At 36.7% G+C, this 13879-nt stretch overlaps 1 protein-coding gene across 2 annotated transcripts in view; it reads left to right on the top strand.

The window, feature by feature from the left end:
* Positions 1–12552, top strand: part of RORB (RAR related orphan receptor B) — a 138017-nt gene extending 125465 nt beyond the window's left edge. Inside the window, exons 9-11 of one of the 2 annotated variants that reach the window (XM_064403460.1) lie at positions 2658–2770; positions 3249–3308; positions 5045–12552. In XM_064403460.1, coding sequence (XP_064259530.1) covers positions 2658–2770; positions 3249–3308; positions 5045–5080 — 209 coding nt within the window. In that variant the 3' untranslated portion in view covers positions 5081–12552. Of the gene's footprint in view, positions 1–2657; positions 2771–3248 lie in introns of both variants that reach the window. The other variant, XM_064403459.1, reaches the window with a different exon arrangement.
* Positions 12553–13879: the final 1327 nt, after the last annotated feature.

Below are 13879 nucleotides of genomic sequence, written 5' to 3'. Positions count from 1 at the left end.
CAGAATGCAAACAGTAAAAATTGGTGAGCAGTCCTGTCTGAATTTAGTTCCAGGTGAGAGATAGTGATTAGAAGTGCAACATGCTCTTTTTCATGTATTCATATATCATAACTCTACATAGGCAAGTATGCATTTAAGGGAGTGATGGCTGGCTGACCCCAGAGGAGGTCTGTTTTGTGATTTAAGTTGACTCAGAAGGTGGATCTAGTATACAAGCTCACAGTTTAGTATGTGATTTTTAAATATGCCTCAGAGAATGTAGACACATATTTTCATCTAAGGCCAACCTCTTAAATAGCCTCACAAAAAAAACACACTATGATTTTTCAAACTTTTTCTGCTGAAGACTTCTTCTAGGTCACCTTGCGCTTTTGCACATCTGTGTTTGAGGTTATTTTAGTCAGAATTAGACTATCACAGATGGTGTCAACATATTCATTCTCATCGTTAACAACACCTACTGAAAGGAATTTACTCCTTTTTTTTTCAGTTTGAGCAGTTCTTGCCACCATCTGCTCAGAAGTGAAATAGTTGAGCCAGTGACTCTTTATAGGGTTACACCAAAATATTGCACCTACAACCCTCCAAACATTGACAATTTCCACCTCAAAGGTGTCCCAACTGTGTGCAGGCATGAGAGCTGCCTCTGCACTACCTCCCCAGATGTCCTGACTTTCTCTGGGAGAGCAATGTCCCGATGGGTCTCTACCCATCATTCCTCTCCCTGTCTGAAAAGATCAAAGCTGGGTGGGTGGCAAAGGGTGATAGCTGTTGGAAAAATTAAGTGGAATCAAAAGTCTGAATAATTTCTGCAGTTCTGCATATGTTCCTTTAGTTTGCAAGCCAGAGGATACATGCAACATCTCTTATTGCTTTAGCTAAAAAAAAAAAACAATTAAATGGAACAAAAGTGTTTGGTGTGTGTAACTAGTCCTAAGACACAGCAAGAAGGAAGTTATGGGCTGCAGGAGCATGTGCATGAGTGAAAGCAATCTTTCATCCATAAACAATAAAGAAATATTTCCTTCCACACTTGATGTTCTGGTTCCTTCACAATAAAGAGTTTCATCATGGGAAAAAATTTTAAAATTTAAAAATAAAGCATTGCTTCACAGAAGTCCCTGCACAGTCCTTTCATTGGCTAATACAAGTGTACAAAGATTCTGTATGGGAAGTTCTCATATTCAGGTTTCTTTTTTAAAGTCACCACCTGAAAGGTGATTCTTGCAGCCTTCATCTCTGTGTTTAGGCCCCTTACAGAAACCAGAGCAGTCCACGGGGAATAAGGGCACCTGAGAAGGGCATCCATGAGTAACATCCATCAGTAGTTTTGCAAATCTTGCAAAGGACATTGTCTCATCCATTTTCCTTCTAATTCAGAGCACAAATCCAGATTTTCCATTTCATGATGGACATAACTCACTGCTTGAAGGTGATTCTCTAGCTTGATTTGTGATTTCAAAAGCTAAATGTTATACAAATTCAGTGAAGGCTGCAGAGGCATCTCCACCTTCAAACATACAAAAGAGGCATGTGGTAAGACAGGAACATGGCTGGTCCCTTTTGCCTCCTTCTCCTGAGACTTTGACTTGGCATTTTCCTTCCTCCCATCTTCCTTTTCCAAAAGCAGATCTTGTCTGTTTTGGAGCTGTCTCTCATCTTCTTTCCTACACTGTTCTCTAGCCTAGTGGACAGCATACTCTTTGAAGATGGACAAGTTCAAAACCCAAGAGAAAAAGTACACTATTAAATCGTTGCTTCTTATGTCCATTAAGGTGGTCAGTGATCTACTGACTTTTTCCTGCACTACTGTGAATATAGCTAGAGTTACCTCTGAAATTCCAGCCAAATTTCCAGATGGTGTTCAGGTGGCAGGAGCCACATTCTGGGAGATAAACTTAGAATCTGTTAAAAAGGTTTACCTAGCTCTTGTCATGAATTCAATAACTCTTGTGTAATATACAGCGTGCTTCATGACAGGTGAGTGATGAACCTGTCTTTCCATCACCTCTGTCTATTTTTAACCTTATTCTTGTGAAGAAAGGTAAACCTTTAGGGATTGGTCTCTATGGTAAATGTTTCTATCTCCAGTCTGCCACAACAGGCATTAATTTAACACTATTTAAAGACCAGGTTTTGCAATAGCATAAAGTTTGGCACCTAACCTGTGAAGTCTAATCATAACTGTGTGCTTATTGCGTAGAAAGAGCATGTGTTCTCAGCTAATTCTGTTTATGAGGCCACTGATGGCTCAGGATCCACTGGCTTACCTTCAGGGAACACAGTTCTCTAATGTTTACAAAATGCTGTTTTCTTTTCCAGATCATCTGTTAAGTAGCTGAGGTTTGGTTTCTTTCCTTTTCACAGTAGTTGACAACCAACTCTTTTCGTACATCCCTAGCATCCTGTTTTAAACAAATAGATGCAGAGCCAACACTGTGTTCCTCTATGTTTTTTGTGTGTTAATTAAGTGCTCAGGTGATCCTTTAATGGGTTAAGACACTTTGCCTCTGAAACCCTGTCTTTAATTACGATGCAGTCCTCCCTCATGAGATTTACGATTCCTGTGGATATTTGCCAGCACAGTGTACACTGTGTGCACCATGAGCATGCCCCACATACGTGCATTCTTTAACTTTCATTTTCCCTTTTCTCAGATCGAGCTTGGTTAATAGAGCCAAGGAAGGTCCAGAAGCTTCAGGAAAAGATTTACTTTGCACTTCAACATGTTATTCAGAAGAACCACCTCGATGAGGAGACATTGACAAAGGTAAGTTCTTTAAACAAAATACCAAGCAGTCCTCAAGCATGACTCTTCTCTTTCTGCAGCCTTTTCTGTATGTATTGCCACATTAATGTAAGCTAAAAGAAATGCAGTTTTTCTGACATGTGTAGAGGCTTGTCTGACTCTTGTCCCTGTTGCCTCTTACTCCATTTTTTGTTCAATATACCAATAATTTTAATTCATACCTTGTAAAGAATGTGACTCTCTTAAAAATGCGCTTGTTGAGACTGTTCCTTGTTAGATGCATTTTCAGCCCTTGGCTAAAACTTTGGGGACAGCTGTTTCTAGGCTCTTACAGTAAGAACAATGTCTAGTCCTGTGGGTGGGTTTTGATGGATCTTAGCTTTCAGTTACTCAGCAAGAAGGTAACATAGTTTGTTTTGGAAAGTGTAATTTATACAAAATATGCTTCCACATTCTTCCTTTTTTTTTTTTTTTTTTTTTTTGTTTCAATGTCTTACAGTTAATAGCCAAGATACCAACGATTACTGCACTTTGCAACTTGCACGGAGAGAAACTGCAGGTATTTAAGCAATCTCATCCAGACATAGTGAACACACTGTTTCCTCCATTATACAAGGAGCTTTTCAATCCAGACTCAACCACTGGCTGCAAGTGAAGGGGATAATAGAATTTTCACGTAGTCATGGAATGCATCACTAGTAAGACAAAGAGAAATGTTTTCATGAAGAAATTATTAAAAATGTCACTACTGCAACACTAGGAATGTCCTGCACTTAATAGAATTATTTTTCACCGCTACAGTTTGAAGAATGTAAATATGCAACTCTGAGTGGGGATGTCTTTTTTCTCTTTTGTTTACTTTTTTTTTTTTTTAATTTTTGAACTGACAATGAATATACAAATATAGGACACTGGATGTTACCTTTTTTTTTAATTTACTTTTATTGAGGGATGTTTTGGGAGACAACTGTTCCTAGAATTTTATTGTAGATATACATGATAATAGAGCAGTACTTTGCAGTATTACTCTTGCTGTTTATTGTTAAAATATAATTTAAGAAAATTCCACTTATTAGACTGCCTAGTTCTATGTTTTTAGATAGTTTAATGCATGTGGTAATTTGTAGCTGTCTTGGAAATTATGGTGCATATATGGAAGACACACACACTCACATATATATACATATATACATGTATATATGTATGTATATACATATGTATGCATTTTCTGCATACATGCTGTAACTTAAAATCACATGCCTACATTTAAAGGATGCTCAACCCAGCTGTCATGTATTTCATACTCTCCAAGTAACATATTAGATTTACTTTGGGCAATCAAGATTCTCTTTGCCAGAGTTAAATTGTCAGCTGCCAATGTGTAATGACAGGATCACTTCTGAGATGTGTGTAATGTAGTGCATGTGTGCTGTGTGTAAATCAAACAGCAGGAATGTATCAATGGTGCAAAAGCCTTGTCTGGATGGTTTTAGTGAAAAGAGGAATAGGATTGGGTTTTTTTTAATTTTCTCACTGTTACAGGGATGGAACATATATAAAAGTGAACGTAGTAGGACCTGATCTCAGTAAAGTATCTGAAACATGGAGTAAAAATGTAGACAATCCCGTATGTACATTTTTGTGATTTCACACATGATTTTGTTTTATATATACTGCTTTGAAAAGTGGCTTCAAGTCTTGGTTTGTTTTTTGCTGAACTCATTAGAAAGATAGGTAGTAATCTCAGTGAAAACCATGGCAAGCCTAAAATGTACCTCTGAAGAGGAAGGAAAGGAGGGAAGGAGGAAGTAAGTCAAAAGTGAGTGAAATCCATGGTTACGACAAACAACAGTGTAATTGTCACTGTTTCTGATAGTCATCATGGGACTGATGGTTTCCATTACACTCATACATCTGTGTATGTTTTAAACACATGCATATATGTATGTATAAATCTGTATGTATATAAGTGTATATATATATGTGCATATATAGGATTTATTTTAGATGCATTTCAGGAGTGGAGCAAAGGATTGGAACTTCCTTTTTCTGTCTTTCTCTGAATTGACTGTACATGCATTTGCTTGCAAAACCAAAGGCAAACACAGAGAGGAGTGGAAGGCTGCCATGGAATTAATCTTGTGCATTAATTAATTAAGTTTGATCAGCAGTCATTATTAATGTATCTGCATTCTACCAGTAGTACAAAACACAGATGTTTTAGCTTTGAAAGAGGGATTCAGCTTCTGCAGCATCTCTCTTTACCACCCTTTTACCCATTGTGAACTTTTTCAGAGCAGTCTCCTCTTGGGATGCCAGCGAAGGGCATAGAGCAGAAATAAGAAGAAGCAGGCAGTAGAGAAGAAAAGAAGTGAAGGCAGGATCACAAGCAGATATATTTCTTTATTTCAAACCACGCAGAAGCTAGTGTAATCTGAGGCAAGGCAAGGGGAAGCATAAAGGACCTGCCCGTTTGCCAGGCTCATGGAGGGGGGCAGTGTCACAGGGAGCCCACAAGGGACACAGGTGGGCCCAGGGGTGGGTGAAGGAAATCAGTCTGTTGTAATGATAACTTAATGCCTTGTGTGACTCTGGTCTCAGGCTTCTGTTTTTTTGCATGAGCAGATAATTCACAGGCTATTTCAAGTACTTTGAGGAGCTCTCCCTTGCCTTCTATCAGTCAGTTTGCAAGTTTGTATATGTATTTTTGGCAGAATCAAGTCTAGAGAATATCACTATTTGTTTGTTCTGCTTTGGGAATGCCAGAACAGGTACAAGAGTAGTTACAAACTCTCAGCTAATAAATGTTTCTGTGCAGGTCCATTATAACTTAGAAAAAAAAATCCGTCGAGCACATTTACTTGTATTTTGTGGCAAATGTGACGTACTCTTCAAAATTGCTTAATGGTATAGAACAGCAGTTACTAAAGTTGCCTTTTTACTCCAAATTCAGAGCACATTTCTCTAGTAACTGCCTTAAAATATCTTCAATTAACATAATAAAACATTTCTCTTGATGCTTCTTTATACCATTCTAACTGGAAGACTGACATTCCTTTATATGGTGACTTACCTGTTTGCAGCCCATTTTGTATGGGAAATCCAAGAAAGGGATCCCACATTTCAAGTATGTGTGTATCAAAACTTAATGTCTATGTAACATTTCTGTAGATTTATCAGGGGAAAAATCGAGTCATATTGAACTCTAGAAGTGCTCAGTTTTAATTGCAGGGGATTCATGTTTTTCTTGATTTCCCAACACAAGAACACACACATATTGTTTGAAGTATTTTATAAATTCATTTACAGTATATCAAAAGTATATCTTTAGCAAACCCATAGAAATATAGAATAAGTGATAAATACTACTGTTTGGAGTGCTGCTTAATAAAGAGGTTTGTCATGTTTATAAATAGTCCTTCACAATTTGTGTTACATCTTGAAAATGTTGTTTTCTTCTCCAATAAGCTAATCACTCCTTGGGATTTTTTAATTATTTCTCAGGCAAGATAACTAAATGGAAGTCACCAGTGAAAATAACACTAATCATTATCTACAGGGCCTTTAATCTTTAAAGCACTATTCTTATATCACTGCAATGTCATGATCTTTCCAATCAGTAGTGATTATGATCACATTTTAAAGATATGGAAATGAAAGAAAAAAGGTTAAGTAACTTGTGAGAGACCACAAACGTAGAAATATCCAGTTTAGAAATAAAAGTGGATTCTTGGGTTTTGTCCTAAAACTTCTAATACTCTGCCATACAAGATCTTCATTGTTGTTGATAGGCAATAACCTCTACCGAGATTTTCATGTATTGCCAAACAAATTTTTGTTACTATTAGTACAGGATTTGAGCAAATAGTGTTGTGGTTTACTTGGAAAATGAAAATTCATTTTCAAACACTGTTCATTTATGGAACTGTGCAATTGGATTTTATTTAATTTTCTGTCACTTGGGCTTGGCCACATAGGTATAGTACCTGTTTTGTCCTTCATTGACTGAATGTAGAACAACACATGATGATCACATGCCACAGGCTGGAGTTTTGTGATTGGTTTTGCTGACACAGTCACTTACACTCAAAATTTCAATTTCTTGATATTGGACTTCACATATTCAAGTTGTCCGTGGAGTTTTAAGCATAAAATAACATGAATTTTAGTAAATAACTCAATAATTCACAATATTAGTTCTTCATTTTAGTTTTTTTGGCCTTCAGTAGTCCACGGTAAAACCTGAAACTTTTCAAATAAGTGTCTAAAATTTGTCACATTTTTTTCTGTAGTAACTGGATATATTTGTTGATTTTTTTAGTGACAAACCTTTCAAACGAGACATATTTTTTAATGATTGATTAACCTGGGACCTGTAAGAAAAGCATATATAAAGCATGTATTTAAAGTATGTATTGAATCTACTATTTCTAGCATTGCTCTCGATTAATTCAATCATATTATGCTAAATTACCCTTGGCATTGAGGAAGCAGATGTACAGTGTCCATTATACTACCACAAAGACTTAATTTTGCTGTAAATATCTCTCTTGCCTGCTCTTTTTATAAAAAATTAATTCTAAGATTCATATTTCCTTCTAATGGAAATTGCTAGAAAAGAAACATGGTAGTAGAAGGCACCTCAGTTGAGAAAACCTGTTTCTGAAAGCAACATACGGTTTTTGATTGGCTTGTGAATGAACAACTTTAATGAACTGATTCTGCAAGTTGTCAGACACTTAGCTCTAAATAAAGTCAATAAAAATTGAGGCATTTCAGCAAAGAAGGTGCTCAACTGATAGCAAGACTGGGAGCCCTTGGCATTAAGAGGTCCCTCTTGAGCTCCATTGAGCAGAAGGCAGATATTGCTCTCCTAAATGCGTTGACTTCATGCTCTGTGTTGTTCATTTCAGCCCAGTTTCACAGGGGTCACTTTATTCTCCTGTTGCACCTTGGGCACCTGTGCTGTTTCAGTACCTGTTCCAGGTTATGGTGCTGAGGTGGAGCAGCTACCAGACCTGCTCATGAAGATGAGCTTTGTTATGTCATTTTCTTTGTTCGGTTTCACTGTGCCAGATTGTGTAGAGGTATGTTTCCCTTTGGGACAGTTTGCAGGATTTCTGATGTAACAACTTCTACACAAAAAGGATGCAAAGCTGCTCCTGTGTGCTAGCCTCTTGGCCTCCCTCTACCAGGCTGTACAAGCTTCTGCAGCAGTCTCACAAACTGGTCTGGCAGCTTAGCTAGAGATGTGCAGCTGATGGCTCCTTTCCCTGTTGACTTTTTGACCCTTCTGAAGCTGTGTTTCAAACATCATTTGGAAGATGTTCAGGCTCCCCCAATCCTCCTCTTTGCTCCTGACTCTGCATTGGTTGTGCTGTTTCTAGAAGAGCTAAGGTCCAGCCTGGAAGGTGGTTCCTATTTTCATCATTGTCTTTTGGACATCCCAGGAATATAGCACATAAGATCAAGCTGAAACACAAAAGATTTTTTTTTTGTCCAATTCATTATATGTAAGGATGCGTGAAATGGAACTCTGAGACAGACAGCTTGCTTTTCCCTGGCCATAAAATAGTAGTCTATTTACGCCTACCAGCCTGTCCCAGCAACTTCTGCCTACACTCTAGAAATTAAATCCTATCTCTGACATCCATTAGGAACAGTGTGCTGGATGCCCCGTCCTCATCTTTACTCTTTAAGTTTCACGCTTCATAAATGACAATCACTGCTTGATGCGAATGTTGCACTCTATGCCACTCAGGGATGTTTCATTACTGAAAATAACTGTAAATAACAGTGATAATACGGAAGAGAATGTTAGAGGCTTTGAAGGGCATGGGTTGAGCTGCCCAAGTGAACATGACCCAGACAAGGCTTTCAAGCCAATGATTAGAGGTAACATTGTTATAAACTGAATTCACTGTCAGCATTTCCTCAGCTTGATCTGTCAGACTTTGCCTGTTGTTTCACAGTCATTAGAGTCCTACTGACCCATCAGCTCATGTTGTTAAGGTCCTTTTAAGAACAAAGTATAAGCAAGCTTTGTATGAATTACTGACAAATGACAAATTTCAAAGTACTCAGATTATGTATCATTAATGTGAGCTCATATTCAGACTTGCTGCAGGCATGTAAGAAGAAAGTTTAAGACATGGAATAAGTATGTCAGCAATGACAAGAGTACCGAGCTAGGACATGGAGAAGTGACTGTGAAGAACATGCAGACATGAGCGAGTGGCTAACAGCTACCATTTTCTCTCAGGGATGCACAAAATCATAGCTAGCCCACGACTCTGTAGCAATGCTTCTCCATGGTATGATTAGTTCCTTTCTCACATCAAGAAAACATTACCCCATTTTATACTGTGCTAGTGAAAAGTACTCCCACTTCCTAGAGTTTTGAAATGTGCTTATCCCTAGCTTTACACCACAGGTTTTCTGTCATTACAAGAACACACACAGAAGGATAAATTGAGGTGGATTACTTTGCCAGTCATTAATTCCATGTCTTCAACCAAGAGGTTTTCCTCAGCTCTGAATATGATCATTGCTCCTGTTATCACAGTGAGTATGTGTGGTTTTTGACTCCTTCAATCTTCTGAACTCCCTCCACCTAGAAGACTGATGGACAGCTTCAGAAGGTGAAGAGGCAGTGTCACTGCATCAGGATCTTCACTATCATATTCTTTGCCAAGCATCCCATTGCAATTTTTATTTTGATCCTTCAGGTTGCTAGGAGCCATGTCCAAGTGACTGAAGTTCTTGTTAGCATGATAGCTTCCCATTAAAAGGTTCAGTCTTATGCTCAGAGGACCTATCCTCTCTGTCCTCTTCCTTTTACTCCTAGCTCCTAGTGAATGCAGCTTGGAGTAGTAAGTCACTCGTCTTCATTCTGTCTCAAAGTTGATCAGTACTTGCAACCTGCAAGGGAAACTCCACCCAGATGGTAGAAAGGAAGCTCCTTCCTCCTCTTCCTTCATGCTCCCACTTATCTGTGTTGTGCCTGTATGCATCATCCTTGCATGAATTGTCCCTGCATGACTGTGTGACAATGAGCCCAACGCCCCAATAAGTTATCCCAGTTGTTTGCAGCTCCAAAAGCCACTTATGCAGTCTGCAGACAAGAGTCATTGTGAAAAGAAGAGGCCTAAAACTTCTGCAGTGGTAGCTCACAGGTAACTCTCCTAAAAAGGCAGGCTGAACATGCAGGGGCAGCTGTGTCTGTGTCCTCCAAATGACCCTTGCATTGCATTTCTGTTGAGAGAATAAGGCAATGAACAAAATGCTCTGGGAAAGGAGAAGTATTTCCTGGGTGTTACTGCAGGCAGTGAGGATAATACTGCTCACAGTGAGTTCAGTAACATGATGTACTACATTCGCATAATTTCATCATCCTCACAATTCAAGCACATCACATAGGGAAAGTGAAAGAAAACAGCATTGGATATAGCAGCAATAAGTAAATTGTAATTGTTTCTCTGTAGCTGTACTTGCAGAAATTGTTTGCTTTGCACGTGGTCTTCTGTACAATAACAAAGAGAAAGATCAACTAATGTAGATATCATGGTGATTTTGCATATTTTTTGATTTGTTGGATATAGCTGCTAATTTATGAATGAAGATACTGCTGTTGAGAAAATTTTTTGTGCTTCAAGAAAATGCTGAGGTCCTTGTTTATGACTATACATGGACAGCAGTAAAGTATGTTCAATATAAGACTCTGGAGAGAATTTAAAAAATGGCTCCTTCTTAAGAACACACTGGGCCCTTATTTGGGCAACAGGAATGCAACTGAATTGAAACACAAGCAGGAGCAGATGGTTAACCACCAAGAACAGGAAAGAACAGGCTTTACCTAGACAACTGTTCTGGATAAAACCAGCTCATTTGGAGGAAAAAAAAAAAAAAAAAAAAATAAAAAAAAAAAAAAAAAAAGGCACTTATATTTGTCTTGATTAGACACGCAGCTTAATTAAGTCAAAGTAACTACATTAGGCTGTTGACTTTGGGGATTCAGATTCAGATGCACTACATTTGTGGTTTTTTTAATGTGTCACTTCAATGTCAGAATCAGGCAAAAAAGGTGTTTTGTTGTTAGTAAAAAAAAAAGCTAATAATCATTTAACCCTACGGAGTGTGGACCACACATTCTCCTGCAGTATATGGGGATTTATGCGTGCACTTATTTTTAAAAAGCCACTGAGTAGCATAGACAGTGAACTAGCCATGATAGTCTTTGCCTCTTGTGTGACTGCCATGTGACCTCTAGTACACTTTCGGGAGCAGCTCTGTGATTGTACTTGTGGCAACAAATAAAGCACAACTGAACTCTAAGCTGTTATCAACGCTCAGCTAAATCAAATACATTGGGTATTTTGAGATTTATGCTAATCGCTATAATTCCCATGTCAAACTAATTACTTCAGTTGTAATGAATGGATGATATAAAGAATATAGGAATATTAACAGCAACAAAATCCCTTATTTTACAGCTGCACTCTCTGCCTCATTTGATTAACACTAAAGAAGTTACTTAAAAACTAAACAAACAAGAAGAAAGAAACATGAGTATGTATTGTAGAAATGTAGAAGACAAATAAAATATTTTTTCATATGTAATTACTTTTAATATATGCTTGTGGAACGTCCAATACTATGTATGCTGTCTCTGTAATTTTTGCTGTAAATAACTTGGGACAGTGAATACACTGATTTTTTCTATGTCTCTGTTTAAACATAAGACTTTGTAATGTTGGCTTTTTTTTAAAGAGGAAAAACATCAAAGATCAAATTATGTACTTGCTTCCTGTAAGTGTAATTACTCTTCAGTTTTTATGGAAACTGATTGTAATAGATAAAGCCTTTTGATCAGCCGTTGATATTTAGTGTACACTTCTGTTCATAATTTGGAAAAAAATGTGGGATTGTCAGTGAAACAGGATCCCAGCAAGTCTGTACAGTGAGTATTGTAATAATTCCTGCAGACTGCGTTTGACTGATTTGAAGAAAAGTTGTTCAAGCAAATAATGCTTCCTTATAGCATATGGCTTTTATGAATCCTTCTCACATTATTTATATTAATAGAAACATTTCTGTCTTTCCAATGAGCAAAATATTTTTGTATGCCTTTAATTTCTTATTCAGGTTTGAGGTCAGGTCACTCATTAGCTATAACCTGAAGCCATAACTAATCTTCACCAAATGTACATTTTAAAGATCATAACGGAGAAAAGAAACTATGTCCAGTTTATCAACAGCTGTAATGTAATACAGGCAGGAGCATAAATAATTAGCAAAGTACTTAGATGCTATTCTGGCATCCAAATGTGACTTTAATGGCTAGTATTTTGTGATTACCAATTTATAAAAAATAAAAAACATAATTAAGATAGATATTTAGATTTAAATGAAGCTTTCTAATATTTTTGGAATATCCCTGAAAATGTTTTTAGGATTATGAGAAGAAATGATTTTTCATATACTTCCCACTTTCAAATATCTAATGTTTTTATCCTATTTCCAGTTCATTTTGTTAGACTGAAATGAGATGTTAAGAATCCAAGATCCAAGCCCTGAGCTATTTGGTGCTTGGCTGTAGTTATATTGTTGTAAATCAATTTCATTTTAATTTTAGGAGTGTGTTGTTTTTTATTTGGTAAGCATGTTTACCACTGTTGGTAACACACAAGAGTTGCATTGCCTGTCAAGAAGTATGATAATAAACAATCTAATAAAATAATGAGTAACACTCAAAATTAATCATTCTCAAAAGATAAATAAAAGTTCCTTTCTAAAATAAAATGCCTCATAGAGTCAACAGTGATTTTTTTTTTATTTTTTAATAAGCTTAATTGTGTAATAACTGTTACGTATCTTAACTGGCTTGTAGATGCAAATAGCAGAACTGTAAATGAATCATGATGTACTGGGTAAAAATCTAGCTCCCTTGAAACCAGTGGCAAACCCTTCAGTGATTTCAATGGTGCCCAGGAGTTCATCCAGCATTTTTACATCTGCAAATCTTTTCTGACCTTTCTCCCTTGTTTAATATAATTGACCTAATTTATGTGTCTGTGAGTAAAAAGACAGCCTGATTCATTTAGAAAGTGACCACTGAGGGTTTTTTTATCATGAACATTGTAGGACCAGTATCCATGTCAAATGAAAAGGTTCTATATTACTTTAGAATGTAATAGATCTTTGTCTTATTTTATGAACTGTAAATTATTAGTTAAACACTGTTAGCATTTCATAATAATGCACACATGATTTTTGAATGTTTTCTGTAAATGACAATCAATGTTGATGAAGTTCCTTTCTCTAATGCAAAATTAAAAAAAAAAAAAAAGAAAAGAAATTCTGTTGTGGGTTTTGGTTTGGGCTTTTTTTTTTCCTGTCCCTTTAAATTATCTGTATCAGGAAAAGGTACAGTGTGTGCATTTTCAAAAGAGAAAATATTCCTTAACATCATGTGTCCCTACCCTCAGCAGAGGAGTTTTAACTATACCAGCTTTGAGATCTCCTTCCAGCCATAGCCATTCTAAGATCATATGATCAGGTGCCTGTACTTTCAAGGGTTTTCCTAACCAATAGAATTAGTTATGTAGCATGTTGCGACATCAACTGATAGTAAAATGGCTTTGTTTTACATTTTAAGTTACAGCTGTGACTTTTGAATATGGAAATTGCTGTACTTACTAATTTATTTCTCTGTTTATTTGGGGGAAAGCTTCAGCTAGTAGAAAAGTGAAACAACATAGAAACAATTATGTGACAGCAAACTGTGCAGTAGTGTAACAGAAGGTTACTTTATTTAAAAGAATATATTGTATTTAAAATGGTCACTATGTCAAATATTTTTAAGTCTTTGTATGTCTAGCTGACAAGGCTGTAAGCAATACCTTTCAATGATACTAACTTTAAATTTTTAGGACCCTAAATTTAAATCAGAAGTAAATTTAAAAACAGCAATATCAAAAGACCTCATTTTGCAAACTGTTAGGCACATGTTTATTAGTGTATTGACCTCAGCAGGCTTAATGCACTGTTTACACTTAAGCCAGCTATGTTTAAATGTTTTTAACATCTGTGGGAAAGTGACTGAGACTACAAAGATAACAGTACAGAAAT

The sequence above is a fragment of the Passer domesticus genome, chromosome Z (genome assembly GCF_036417665.1).
Source record: "Passer domesticus isolate bPasDom1 chromosome Z, bPasDom1.hap1, whole genome shotgun sequence".
NCBI classification, from domain to species: Eukaryota; Metazoa; Chordata; class Aves; order Passeriformes; family Passeridae; genus Passer; species Passer domesticus.
Note: the sequence above shows the minus strand (reverse complement) of the source record. Positions and strands in the feature narration are given on the sequence as shown.